General features: G+C 35.7%; 1 protein-coding gene across 2 annotated transcripts in view; it reads left to right on the top strand.

The window, feature by feature from the left end:
• LOC121314172 (RNA-binding Raly-like protein) overlaps positions 1-15,038 on the top strand; it is a 160,804-nt gene that overhangs the window by 71,268 nt on the left and 74,498 nt on the right. For both annotated transcript variants that reach the window (XM_041247174.1, XM_041247175.1), the window contains exon 3: positions 9,311-9,376. In XM_041247174.1, the coding sequence (XP_041103108.1) occupies positions 9,311-9,376 (66 nt within the window). The remainder of the gene's footprint in view (positions 1-9,310; positions 9,377-15,038) is intronic.

The following is a 15,038-nucleotide window of genomic DNA, read 5'->3' as shown; positions in this document are numbered from 1 at the left end:
AAGTGAAGCACATTCTGTTCAAATGTTTATTTACTCATGTAATTTTGATTATAGTTTGTCTGTGTATAAACACACAGCTTCAGTTGCTTATATGTGCTTTGTTATGTAGACAATATAAACCCATTTATTTTAAACTTTTTCGATACTTATTTACATCGTTTCAGTTGTACAGTTTTGTATGTACTTGATATACCTGCATATACACACATTTGACTTTGTAAACGATTGTAAATGAAGCCCATTCTGTTCAAATGTTTATTTATTCATGTCATTTCGATTATAGTATGCCTGACTATAAATGCATAGCTTTGGTGTGAATTTGCACTGTGTTATGTAGGCAATATAAACCCATTTATTAAAAAAAAATATTGATACTTATTTACATCGTTTCATTTGTACAGTCTTTCTCGCCACTGCAAAGCGATAGCTTAAATCTGGTAATGATATCTCCTTTCACTACCCTGGATAACAAAGGACGATTATTATTATTATTTTTTAAACAGCACTATCAACCAATACTGCTCATTTTTCAAAGAGGACACTAGAAAGCAGGCCGGCCCATTGTTCCGGTGACCGCTCTGCATCATGACGCTGGCGCAGCATCCAGACTCGCCCTTTTCATCCCCTGCAGTGCTGTCAACAGAGTTCCCACTCCCTGTACACTGGGAGCTAGGAATCGACCCTCCAGGGGTAGGAGCAGGACTAAGAGCCTGCGCTCTTCTAAATCCTTGTCTTCGTCCTCTGGCTTGGAGAGCTAAAGAAAAAGGGCCAGAAGCCGACGTAGCAGGTATTCTGGCAATACTGATTGGGTTGTGGGGCAAATGGGAAAGCTTTTTGAAGCTATGAACCAGCAGCAGTCCACCATTGCCTGACCCACAGGAGGACACCTTGTCCCTTGCTGCATCTGTGAACATGGACACCCAGTAATTAATCTGGACATGTCAGAGGAGCTCACCTCCCTTATCAGACATGCTACCACAGAAGATGAGCCCAATCACTCTATATGTGATAGGGTGCCTGCTGCTGTGCTCCAGCGATCCTTTGAGAGGCAGCATTCTGATTTTAAACCACTTCAGCTTGATTTCCCATTTGATTTAAATATACCTTCGGATGCTGATCAGTACATGCAATTACACATTTATGATTGATTGGACATATGTAACTAACAGTGCAATACAATACATTACAATACAATAAAATGCTATTATTTCCTTAGGAAATGCTAAGACTGAATGTTCAAATTTCTTAAACTGTTCATGCATCTTAGTCAATATTCATGGTGCAAATTCTTATTGTATTTTCACAAATAAATAGGTTCCTGCAGAATGTAGAGTAACATTATTCTTCGGACACTGATATATGCTTAATGTAGGTCTTTTCTTATAGTCAGAGCTAGTGGGTGAAATATATTGTATATTTTTGTGAAATGTGCATTCTGTATACTATGCTAATGGTATTGCTCTACTATATAATTTACTGTGCCTCCTGAGCAGTTTTACATTCATTTGCTGTGTGCAAGCCAATGTAAATTATAAAAGATGCAGTGTCGGGTGATGCTTGTCTGTGTTAATAGCGACACAGTTCAGTGCAGAAGTAGGTTTCTGAAGGAATTGTGCCTCACTGATGTGAAATGCAGATAAAACTCTTTATTCTGGCTGTGTTTAAAATGTCTTTTTAAGACTAGCTGAACATCAATCTTCATTTTCATTTGGTGGTCTTCCAGCAATTATTATTAATTTTGGTGATTTATTTAGAGGTTTTTTTTTTTTTTACCAGTGTAACTTAAACTTCCAATTGAAAAAATGCAGTACATAGAGGAAAGATTTAAAACTTGTTGTGTGGAATGATATGGGCGGGGCACCTCTAGTGACAGGGATATAGTGGAGGTACATGAATGCTCCTTTTACCACTTATCCAATTGTGATGAAACTTGTCAAGGACATTCTTTAACTTTGGAACAATGTGATGATGGTGTGTGCTTGACCAGCAAGTGGTTAAAGACTTTTTATAAGTTGTTAAATGGTACATCAGCACTACATGAAAAATAAAACATTAGCTATCCCACCTTGCTGTTCTGAATGTATTTGGTCATTGTCTAATAATCCGTATGCGTCCAAACATTTGCATAATACCACACTGCTAATGTCCAAAATCATTCTTCTGGAGCATCTCTTCTGAGCCAAACTTGACTCCCTTATGTAGTAAAAACAAAACATTGTCTTTGTTTGTTACCAGATGCACCAGCATGTAAAATAATAACATAATCTGACACAATTTAAATACCTTACCCCAGCCCACACACACACACTGCTATTCTGTGCCCATGGCAGTAAAAAACCTCAAACAAAAGAAAATGTCCAAAACATTACACCTTCTACCAGTCAATATTACATGCATGATAGGTTACAGCAAGGTGTCTTTTTTAAATGAATGTTTTAGCCAAATAAATTTTTTTAGTTTTAGGGCTCTCGGTATTATCTACAACAGTGAAGGCTGTTCATTTAAACCTTTGACTTCTGTCAGAGGAAATGCATGCATAATACATACCAGCTGTACTGATGAATAGTAATACTTAACTAGAAAGAAAACCAAATAGTTAAAAGCTGTACAGTATCTTCAGAATTAACTTGTCACAACTTTTGCTCAATGAAGCTAATAGTGCAGAATATGATTTATGAAGACATGGCATTCACAGGTGTTTGCTACTTTACGCTCAGGGTGGAACCTGTCTTTAGTGTATTCAGCACAGTTACTGTACACTATGTGTGGCACACTTGACATTTAGGGTGTACTTTTTCCATATATCTGGAAAAAGAAATGTATCCAGTTGTTATGAAACTTTAACAATTGGGGGAAAGGAGAGCTGACTTTAAGTTGATGCAAGTGCATCCAGGAGGAGATGGCCGAGAGTCAGGTCGGAGTCAGAGGGGGCAAAGGAGAGTAAAATCTGGGCATCATCAGCACAGAAATTATATGAGAAGCCATGGGAGTCGATGAGGGGACCCAGGGAGCAAGTGTAGAGAGAAAACAGGAGGGATGTCCCAGGACATAACCTTGGGGGAAACCTGTCAAAACGGAGCAAGAGACAGAGGGTGAGCCAGGCCAGGACACCCGGTAGCTGCGATCAGCGAGGTACATATGTACCTTTCCAATACCATATGAATTCCTCCAATCGTAAAATATAAATGTGGGAGGGCATCAAACTTGTTTATGATATATCGTATAATAATCAAATATTGTTTTGAGATGTAATTAAGCTGCCAGTGATTTCTGTTCTTAACAGAATGCCTGTGTCAGTGATTTAGTTGAGATGGTTAAAAATAATGGGCTGCCACTTCCAGTATTAGTAGTATAAGGATAGCTGATAAACAGTGACAATGAAACGGTCTTTCATTTATATATATATATATATATGTAAAGTGAAGAAGGAACAGAATGCATTGTACAGATGACGTTTATATTTAACAAAACACTATTTCTTGCACCCTTGCCCGTATAGACATTACCCTTCAGGCAGCCTCTGCTGCAGCAAACCTGCTCAACTCCCACTATTTATTTGAACAATATCACACACCTCTCGCAGTATATAATGGTAGAGATCTCACTAAGAATACACAACAAATATTTAAATTAGTATATTGTGGCTCATTTCATTAACATATTTTTTCTTAATACATACAACAAAATGTATACTTTTGAATTGTCGCAACAAAACTGCAAATTGCAGTATGTTTGCACTGCGACTGGCCCATCTTAGTACATCTACCCCATAGTATCTTGAGAATACAACACTAGTTTAGCAATGTTCACACACACACACACACACACACACACACACACACACACACACACACACACACACACACACACAGTGGTTTGTAGAAGTATTCACCCCCTGAAAAGTTTTTAAATTTTGTTGGCACCTGAGCGTACTTCACGACACTTTCTAATTAGACTTTACATGTAGAATCTACACAAACTACTCATATAAATGCATATAAAATATAAATAAGTAAGATTTACAGAGAAAAACAGATTAATTTCAGTTGCATAAGCATTCAACCCCTTTGCTACTGCAGCCCTAAATCAGCTCAGGTGCAAATGATTTGTTTGAAAGGTCACAAAATTAGTGAAATGGTTTCAGCCTGGGTGTACTCAAAGTGATTTAACTTGGAGATAATTTCACTGAGGTATATAAAGTCTTTCAAGCTGCAACTCATATAGTGATCAAACAAAGCACCATGAACACCAAGGAGCTTTCAAAACAAGCCAGGGATAAAGTGGTAGAGAGGCAGAGTAGGAGAAGGGTACAAGAAAATTTAAAATATGCTGATTATCCCTCTTAGCACAGTGAATTCCATGATTAAGAAGTGGAAGATGCATCATACCACCCAGACACTACCCAAATCTGGTCTGAAACTGAGCAGCCATGCAAGATGGAAACTAATTTGGGATGTCACTCTGAAGCCAACAATGACCTTGAGAGATCTTCAAAGTTCTGAGTCTGAGATGGGAGTCAGTGTTCACACATCAACAATAAGCGGGTCCCTACACAAAGCTGACCTGTATGGATGGCTGGCAAGAAAGAAGCCATTACTGAAAAAGCCTCCCCTTAAAGCACATACAGTATGTAGTTTGTGAAAAAAACATGTAGATGATACTGTAGACATGAGGAGAAAGGTTTTGTTGTCAGACAAGACAAAAATTTAACTTTCGGTCTAAATTCCAAACGGTACGTCTGTTGCAAGACCAACACTGCACATCACCCAGTCAACACCATCTAAGGGTTAGGCCAAAAAGTTCTACCTTTGACTCGTCTGTCCAGAGAACATTGTTCAAGAAGTCTTGTGGATCATCTATGTGCTCTTTGGTGAACTTCATACAGGCAGTAATGTTATTTTTAGACAGCAGTGATTTCCCGCTGGCTATTCTTCCATGAACACCATTCTTGTTCAGACTTTTTCTGATAGTCAAGTCATGAAAACTCACATTAGCCAGGCAAGGGTGGCCTGCAAATCCTTGGATGTTACTCTGGGGTTCTTTGTGACTTCCTTGATGATTTTTCTCGTTTGTTCTTGGAGAAATTTTGGTAGGACAACCGCTCCTGGGTAGAGTGACTGTGGTCTTGAACTTTCTCCATTTGTATGACTTTCTGACAATGGATTGGTAGAGCCCCAAATCCTTAGAAATGGTTTTATAACTCTTTCTAGACTAGTGAGCATCAATAACTGTTTTTTCTGAGTTCCTAAGAGAGTTCTTTTGATCGTGGCATGACATGTTTCCACACACCTGTATGGTGAAGACTAAACTCACAAAATTTCTGATCTTTATATAGGATGGGGCACCCCAAACTCACTCCTGAAGAGCTAACTAATTATTTAAGCACCTGATTCTAATTATCCCCTTAATTGAGCTGATAAAACCAGTGGTTCATTTACTTTTTCACATACCCTGAATCTTAATTACTCATTGTAAACCCTATTGGATATTTAAGAACAGATTGCTTTTGATTCAATAAGGCTATCATGGTAAAACTATGGAATTTCCATAATTATCATTGGAGTGCACAAATAAAAAAGAGACGACTTCTGATATATATATATATATATATATATATATATATATATATATATATATATATATATATACACACACACACACACACACACACACACACACACACAGTGCCGTGAAAAAGTATTTGCCTCCTGTCTGATTTTCTGCATTTTTGCATATTTCTGACACTGAATGTTATCAGATCTTCAACCAAAATCCAATATTAGATAAAAGGAACCCTGAGTGAACAAATAAAACAATTTTTTAATAGCTGTTTCATTTATTTATTAAAAAAACTTATGCATCACCCAATGCCCCAAGTCCTGATGCAGTAAAGCATCCCCAAATCATGAAACTACCACCACCATGCTTGACCGTTGGTATGAGGTTCTTACTGTGGAATGCAGTGCTTGGTTTTCGCCAGACATAACTGGGCACATTGCTACACTGCCATGAATCCGATTTTTGCCCAATGTCTTTCTGATGGTGGAGTCATGAACACTAACATTAGCCTAGAGTGAGAGAGACCTACAGATCCCTAGATGTTGTTCTAAGGTTCTTTGTGACTTCTTGGACGATTTTATGCCTTGCTCTGGGAAAGATTTTGGCAGGATGGTCACTCCTGGGAAGATTCACTACTGTCCCAAACTTTCTCCATTTGGACAATATGGCTCTGACTGTGGTTTGGTGGAGCCCCAGAGCCTTAGAAATGGCTTTGTAACTCTTTCCAGACTGATAGGCATCAACAACTTTTTTTTTCCGGAGGTCTTCAGGAATTTCTTTTAATCATGTCATGATGTGTCTCTAAAACCTGTGTGCTGACAACTTCACTCCGATGGTAAGGGCCAAAGTTAGTCAGATTTATATTGGGCAGAGCTGGCCCAAATCAGGCCTGATTGTTAACCAAAGTATTCAAACAGCGGACCCTAATTATCCCTTTAATTGGGTTGAGTTAACTAGGGGGGCAAAAACTTGTTCACACCTGAAGATTGCATGTTTGATTACCTTACACACCAAACAAATGAAAGAAGCACCAAAGTTTGGTGTATTTTTTTTCTCTCTGACTCCTTCTATATACTACTACAACCCACAAAAAGGTCTGACCAAATTCAAAGTGAAAAATGTGCAAAAAATGCAGAAAATCAGACAGGGGGTTTTCATGTCTATATATACATATAGACATATATATATATATATATATATATATATATATATATATATATATATATATATATATATATATATATATATATACACACAATGCCTATAGAAAGTCTACACCCCCTTGTACTTTTTTCACATTTTGTTGTGTCAGTGCCTCAGAGTTTCATGCATTTAAATGAGGATTTTTTCCACTTATCTACACACCATACTCCACACTGTTAAGGGGAAAAAAGTTTTTATTGAGAAATATATATATATATATATATATATATATATATATATATATATATACAACCACACACACACACACACACACAACACATACACACACACACACACACACACACATTAAAATACAAAATTTCGTAATTGTATAAGTTCGTAATATAAAGATCGTAATTGGATAAGTCTCCACCTCTCTGAGTTAATACTTGGTGAAAGCACATTTGGCAGCACTTACAGCTGTGAGTCTGTTGGGATAGGTCTCTACAAACTTTGCACACCTGGATTTCACAATATTTGACAATTCTTCTTTACAAAACTGTTCAAGTTCTGTTAAGTTCCTTGTGGAACGTTGATGGACAGCAATCTTCAAGATATACCACAAATATTTAATTGGATTTAGGTCAGGGCTCTGACTGGGCCACTCAAGGACCTTTCTGTTCCTTAGCCACTCCAGTGTAGCTTTGGCTGTGTGCTTTGGGTCGCTGTCATGCTGAAAGGTGAACTTCCGTCTCAGTTTCAGCTTTCTTGCAAAGGGCAGCAGGTTTTCCATGAGGAGTTCTCTGTACTTTGCTCTATTCATTTTCCCTTCTATCCTGACAAGTGCCCCATTCCCTGCCGATGAGAAGCATCCTCATTACATGATGCTGCCAACATCGTGATTCACAGTAGGGATGGTGTTCTTTGGGTGATGCGCTGTGTTGGGTTTGCGCCAAACATAACACTTTGTATTTAGGCCAAAAAGTTACACTTTTGTTTCATCAGACCAGAAAACCTTCTGCCACGTTGCTACAGAATCTGTGTTTTTTTGCATATTTCAAACAGGATTCAGGGTGGGCTTTCTTTAACAATGGCTTCCTTCTTGCCACCCTACCATACAGACCAGATATTTGGAGTGATTGGGATATTGTTGTCACATGCACACTTAGACAAGTCTTGGCCATAAAAGCCTGTAGCTCTTGTAAAGTTGCCATTGGCCTCTTGATAGCCTCTCTGATCAGTCTCCTTCTTGCTTGGTCATCCAGTTTGGAGGGACGGCCATACACCTTCCACTTCTTAATAATCGGCTTGACCGTGCTCCAAGGGATATTTAAGGCCTTCGATATTTTTCTATACCCATCCCCTGATCTGTGCCTTTCAACAACTTTGTCCCGGAGTTCTTTTGAAAGCGCCTTGGTACTCGTGGTTGAGTCTTTGCTTTGAAATGCACTACCCAGCAGATGGAGCCTACAGCAACTATTGAATTTATCCTGAAATCATGTGAATCACTACAATTTAACACAGGTGGAGGCCACTTAACTTGGTGTGTAATTAGATTGCTATCACCAGGGGGGGTGGACAAAGCTATTTCAGTTTTTATTTTTAATTAATTTTCTACAAATTTCTAGAATATTTTTTTCACTTAGAAGTTGTGGGGTAGGATGTGTAGATAAATAAAAAAAAAAACTATTTTAATGCATTTTAAATCCAGGCTATAAGGTAACAAAAGTTTTAAAAGGGGATGTAAACTTTCTATAGGCACTGTACATAGTAAACCTGTCATGTGTATTGTTTGTTTTGCATTTTGAAAATAATTTGGTCAGGTTACAGAAATGTGACACCTAAATAATACAAGTTATTAAATAGTGATTTGTTGATTTCATTGTTCTTTGCTGTATTCATCACTTTCCAAATACAGTGTTACTAAAAGTAAAAAATGATTTAACACACCAGTGGGCCCAATTTTAAGGCAATGCAATGATACATTTTCTGAGAGGAACAGAACGACTATTATAAAACTAGCAAAGGCAGTTATTATTTGCTGTAATTCCTTGTTTCCTCTTGTACCACTATAATTATTTCATTCTTCACTGACAATTTGCCTTAGGCTTTGCAATTGCTTCAAATAGGGCCCCAAATCTACATTTTCCATAGACTAAACAAAATGTAGCATTGCTTTTTTTTTTTTTTTACAGCAAATGAATGGGAACATTCTACATGGGGGGAAAGGTTTTAGATGTGTTCATTATGCATTTCTTGCTAAATAATTGATTCTTTACAAACTAGCAACAAACAATATTGATGTTATTGTGCATTTTTATTTCCCCATTAAGGATTAATTCAGATTTATTTAATCAGTCTGTAATATTTAGTTTTTTTTTTTTTTAAGTTTTGTTTTGTTTTTTACTTTAACCTGCTTCTTTTTTATTTATTTATTTATAGCAGCCTATACCTGTGCGCATTTGATGCATCTTCTACACAGTATATTAAAACTGTAAATATTGTAAGAAAATGTCAGCACTAATTTGTCTCCCCTACTGTAGTGCTTTCAGAAGTACAAAGGTAGCGCATTATTAGTAATTTGCTTATTAATGTGCGCTTGTTTCAGACACATCCTTACCTGTCCCTGCTTTGAGAGTCTCTGATACCCCTAGGAATGCATGCTTTTTTAAAGGTAAGTCTAACCTATTAACAATAATAGACTGTAAGTAAAACTCTTTGTCATATGATTTAACTGGAAGAGTAGCCATCAAGCCAAATATATATTGTTACAGTGTTAAGATGTCCTTTAGAGGCAAAAAAACAAAACCCTGAATTGTTATATATATATATATATATATATATATATATATATATATATATATATATATATATATATATAGTATATATAAATAAAAAGTTCTGATAATATTAATTCCTGATATACATTAAAAAAGTTTACAGTGATAAACTGTTCAGCTTTGTACATGTATCAATAGTAAACCATACAATAGTTATCCATTTGGGTACTTATAATAATATATAATAATAATAATAATAATAATAATAATAATAATAATAATAATAATAATAATATCTTTATTTTTATATAGTGCCTTTCATAGTGGGCCACCATCACAAAGTGCTTTACAGAGGTAGGCTGTGAACTGTGCATTATATGCAGAGTCACTTACAACAGGACATATGCAAATAGTTTTGGTACAAATTAAAAACTAGAAACAATGTTATCATTTTATTCAGAACCTGGTATTTGAAATGTCAGTAATTCAATTAGAATACACATTTTATGCACACTATGTATGCAACTTTCAACTAAGCTGACCTAGTATTGAATCACAGGTATTTGACAACACTGTTGCATGAAATACAGGGTTTATTAGCACTTGAGAGGGATTTTTAAAAATAAAGTAAAAAATCAAATATTCATGATTAGTAATGTCTATACTGTAATTTTACTATAGTTTAACGTTTTTACCGTGTTTTGTTTTTTTTACCATTCTATACTGTACTTTGTTATTTACTATGCTGGCCGATGCCTTACTATGCTTTGCTGTGCTTTTATGTTTTTATCAATATAAACTGCAGTAAACTAAGAGAATTGTTGCAATATATAAAATATGTTCTTCTAACCTTATTAATAAACAATCCTTATGAAATGTATTGATCCTTGCACCACTTCTAACTAACCCCAGAAATGAGTCTCCAAAGTAACTTTACTGTTCCCTGTGCTTTCCCTAATTTATAAGCATTCACACTTGGTACAAACCACAAATGTAATAATCTCTCCCAAAAATGTAATAACCACCTGCCCACAATGTAATATCTCCCACAAATGTAATAATCTCTCCCAAAAATGAACTATAAGAGTATATACTTTAACCATTGGGCAGTCACTATTGGGGGTATGCGAATGGCTTTTTAAAAAACCTTTATATCCAAACCTCCACTAATGAATATTATTAATTATAAGTTAGATTGTTATTTAACTACACAAATAAATACATACAGTACTAAGCAATTCTCAGGCATTATCATGGATGCAACATTAGTGGAGATATTATATATGTGAACATGAGATTAGTACATTAGTGGGAGATATTATATATGTGAACAGGTGGTTATTACATTTGTGGGAGATATTATATTTGTGGGCAGTTCTTACATTAGTGGTTTGTACAACTTCACTGCATGCAGGTCTAAATTAGATGCAGTCTTTGAGCACCAAAGGAGATCAGGCTAACATAAGGCATCAGGTAAGGTGGTGGTTATAGAGAATTCATTTAGATGTCAAGCTCTGCTGCACAGATTCTTGAGGCGGCTCAAGACTGAAACCTGACAACTCCCCAGACACATCCTGCTCACAGTAAATCTGCAGCAGTTTCAGGATCTGAGAGTCGATCGCGATAGAATTACAAGTTGTAGTTTTCCAAACATGTAAGCCAGTTATCCATAAGGCAGGGCCTGTGTCTATGTTTAGGTTGTCCTAGCTAAAAGGCAAGGCTCTTGGTTTAAAAATAGAGTTCATTGGTTTTTGTCAAGGGAAAAGCCATCGATCAAACTCCTGTTATGTCCCAATAAGACTGCTCTAAAAACAAGTTTTGAGAGGAGAGCAAGTAGACTTGAAATTGGATCACTGTTAAAGCTCACACACAGTAAACACACATTCAGAACTGTTCTATTACTACACTCTAATCCAAATCTAATGGAAGAGGTGTTTGCAGTTGAGTGAGCTGCAGTGCATGATAATTCAATGACAATGTTTTTACAGAGCCCAAGCAGGCTGCGGTTCAAATTATCCCCTTTATTTTTCAAATGATTATTTATCTTAACACATAATAATGGAAGATGATCATTTACTTTACTTGTTCCTCTGAGGCTGTCTTGTTTCTTTTGCTTGCAGTTAAGACCAGGGATTTCCACATGGAAGATTTCATACAATATACTTCCATAAATGCACTTCACTTTAGTTCTGATTTCATCAGTGATAGCAAAAATGATAGAATGATTTTATTCTTCACTTGGGTTAGGCTTTTGTTATCCAAAATTAACTGGTAAATTAAGTATGACTTATCATTAACCATAATCCTTCCATTTAAGTTACTAAATTAATGAAACGGAAGCAGACAATTTCTTCATAGTATTTAATCATATTCATTTCTGCATGAGAGATTCAAGGCAAAGTTATTAGAAAACTGATCAAAACCGTTTACAACAAGGAACTTATCTGCACAGACACACAGGGTGATTATAAAGTCAGTTGCCAATATACAATGACTGCAGGAGCAAAGAAACTTGGCAGGAGCCAAATGATGGACAGAAAGATTCTAGGACTACCATCACACATCAACAGCAAAGTGTCATTGCATTAATAGCAAATCAAAATCACAACCAAGTCCTTGTCATTTCCTGTCCATTGTCTCAATCAGGTAGGTTTGCTTTAATAATAATAATAATAATAATAATAATAATAATAATAATAATAATAATAATAATAATAATAAATGATCTCAAATTTTCATTTCCCACAAAATGCACTTGATTTTTTTCAGACATTCTGGCAAGTTGCCAAGTAGAAGGGGAAGAGATTTTTATAATTACTTTTATCACATCTTCCAAGATGGCTAAACTGATTATCTTTATCTATTCACATGTACTGTGCTAAAAGAAGATGGTCCAGTTTCTGATTTGTTGATTTTATACAGTGACTTTCTGATTTGTTGATTTTATACACTTGGTTTTTGTTGGTGTTGTGAAAATGAATTGTGCAGTATGAACCATAGTGTTTATGCGTTACAGAACTAGAAGTGGCTCATCTTTCATGATAAGCAGTGGCTTTTCACTATTGATGCCATCTGTTGATGTTTGTTACTACACAGAGAAAATGTCCTTAACAGCAGGACTGTGTAGTTCTCAGACTCCCGGAGCATTGTTTGAGTGAAAATAGTTCTGTTGAGGGTTGAGCCGGCTGCATGGGACCCACTATCATGCCCTGATTCTTCTACTTGATTTTTGTTGAATAGATGACTCTCACTCAGCTTACGTAGGCCCTGGATCACATGACCTGTCACGTGACAACATAGTTTTGGAAATGAAGGATTTCCTGATGTTATTTATGTTCTTTCATTTTTTGGCAATGTTTTATGTTATGTACTTGTGTTAGCTATTTTGTACCTTTTCTTTTATCTGTTCTGTATGAATATACAATATTCAAAGCTTTAACAGAAAACCAAACAGAGTGAAACTTATCTAGAGTAGCAAAGTGAAATGCATTCATTATAGACTGGGTTGAAAGACTGTATTCATAGAATAACATGGAAAAAGACATACCATAGTTATTATCATTGCCAAATGTAGACAGATTTCCTGCTGAGTATAAAAAAGGCACAGAGGGATAATCATTTCTTCATCAGAGACTGCAGATGCATCTTCACATTTATTTCAAATGAAAATTGCTTCATAACCCGATTAGCTTCAGGCATGTCCACATTGATGATGAGTATAATGTAACCCTATCTCAAGAAAAGGCTTTCAGTGCTACAGAATATGCCTCCTTACTGATGTATTTTTTAGAAGGTAGAATGTAAAGAAGTCAGAAATGTAAATGTTTTGGAAATACCTTATTTTGCTTGTAAAATTGTTGACGCACTGTTATAGTACACACCTTCTAACATTTTAATATTATTCAATAGCTTGCTTTTGCAAATTGTGCTTTTTTAAAAAAAAAAGTAAGTTAAAGTTTTCAACTTGCTACTGACTTGTATTTTTAGTTTACAAACCAATTTCTGTTCTTTACCTGAAGCAGGTGGATTCAAAGTAGTTAAAAGGTCACAATAAACACATGCATTCCCATAACCAGGATAGCATACTATATCAACCTTCAAAAAGATAAGCAATATAAAACAATTATAAACAACATCTTAATATGAGAGCACAATAATTTAGAAGCATTCAAAATGAAAAAGTTAAGACGAGGGGTTAAGAGTTGAGTCACAGAATGCTGTTCAAATGTATTTGAACAGTGCCATTTGATAACCTATTTTGTGTTTGAGTTGTGAAAGTCATTTGTAACTGATAAGCCCCAATTTATTATTATTCTTATAAAAGTATTTTTTGCAATTGATCTCGCTGGGCCAATGTGAAATTGGAGAACTTTTTTGAGAAAAGGCTCGCACAGTTCTAGTTAAAAGCCATGTACAGTTAATGGCATTTGAATCTCTCTTAATGCAGGCATTCCTCTACTGTGTCTTTGTTAGTCATGTTGGCGCAACATAATCCATCATCTCTGAACTAATCATTTGCCAATTATTTTACATAATTGCTGTTTTAATGAGTGGCCTTTGATCCAACTAATTCCCTCAATTACTTAAAGAAAATATAAGGGTATCATTTTTGATGAGAAACAGATCATGATGATATGGATCATGCAAGCAATGTAATTTTTTTTAATCGAGTCATGAATAAAATAATAAAAAGTAGCACCAGAGAAGATGGTCTGAATCATCCTAACAGCACGAGAGCTAGCTAATGCAGAGTGCACTCTCAGCAGAGAGACATTTTGCAGTAAACTGAGCTTCATATTAAACTGATTCTGATAATGAAAAGTTGCTCTATTAATAATTAACATTAGAAATAAGCAGAAACCTTTATGTAATGATGCTATTGGGGTGAGGAGTCACACAATGTTCAAATCAAATGCTGGTGAACATGTCTAATTGTGACATGTAGAATTGGTATAGAATATCCGTAACTAACCCTGACCCAGTCATTATTAGAACTGATATGCCTGCTAACTACTAACTTCCAGACTACAAGAATTCCAGTGTAGCATTTTCAAGACTTACTGTTTCAATAAAATGGAAAACAGATTCACGTTACAGAAACTGCTGTTTCCTATCTGTATCACTATATAATAATAATAATAATAATAATAATAATAATAATAATAATAGCATCTTTATTTGTATATGGTGCTTTTCACAGTGGACCACCATCACAAAGTGCTTTACAAAGGTTGGCTGTGAACAAGGAGATTGTGCCTTGCTCAGGATCAGAATGAGTTAGTCAGTGGTGGGATTTGAACAGGTAACCTTCTGGTTACAGAGCCCTGGACTTTAACCACTGGACTGCACTGCCTCCTTAGGCTACTTAGCTACTAATTTAAAAACAATGTGTATATCGTTATTATTGATATAAAATTCTAACAAAATGTACCCTATTCTCAATAGACACTGCAGCTTGTGACACTGAGGTATTAGGAAATAACAATTACAGCATCTAGCAGCCAATAGCCTCTATAAGAACTATACAAGCTGATAATAATAATTGAATTTATAACG

The sequence above is a fragment of the Polyodon spathula genome, chromosome 4 (genome assembly GCF_017654505.1).
Source record: "Polyodon spathula isolate WHYD16114869_AA chromosome 4, ASM1765450v1, whole genome shotgun sequence".
NCBI classification, from domain to species: Eukaryota; Metazoa; Chordata; class Actinopteri; order Acipenseriformes; family Polyodontidae; genus Polyodon; species Polyodon spathula.
This window is presented reverse-complemented; position numbering and strand designations above follow the sequence as displayed.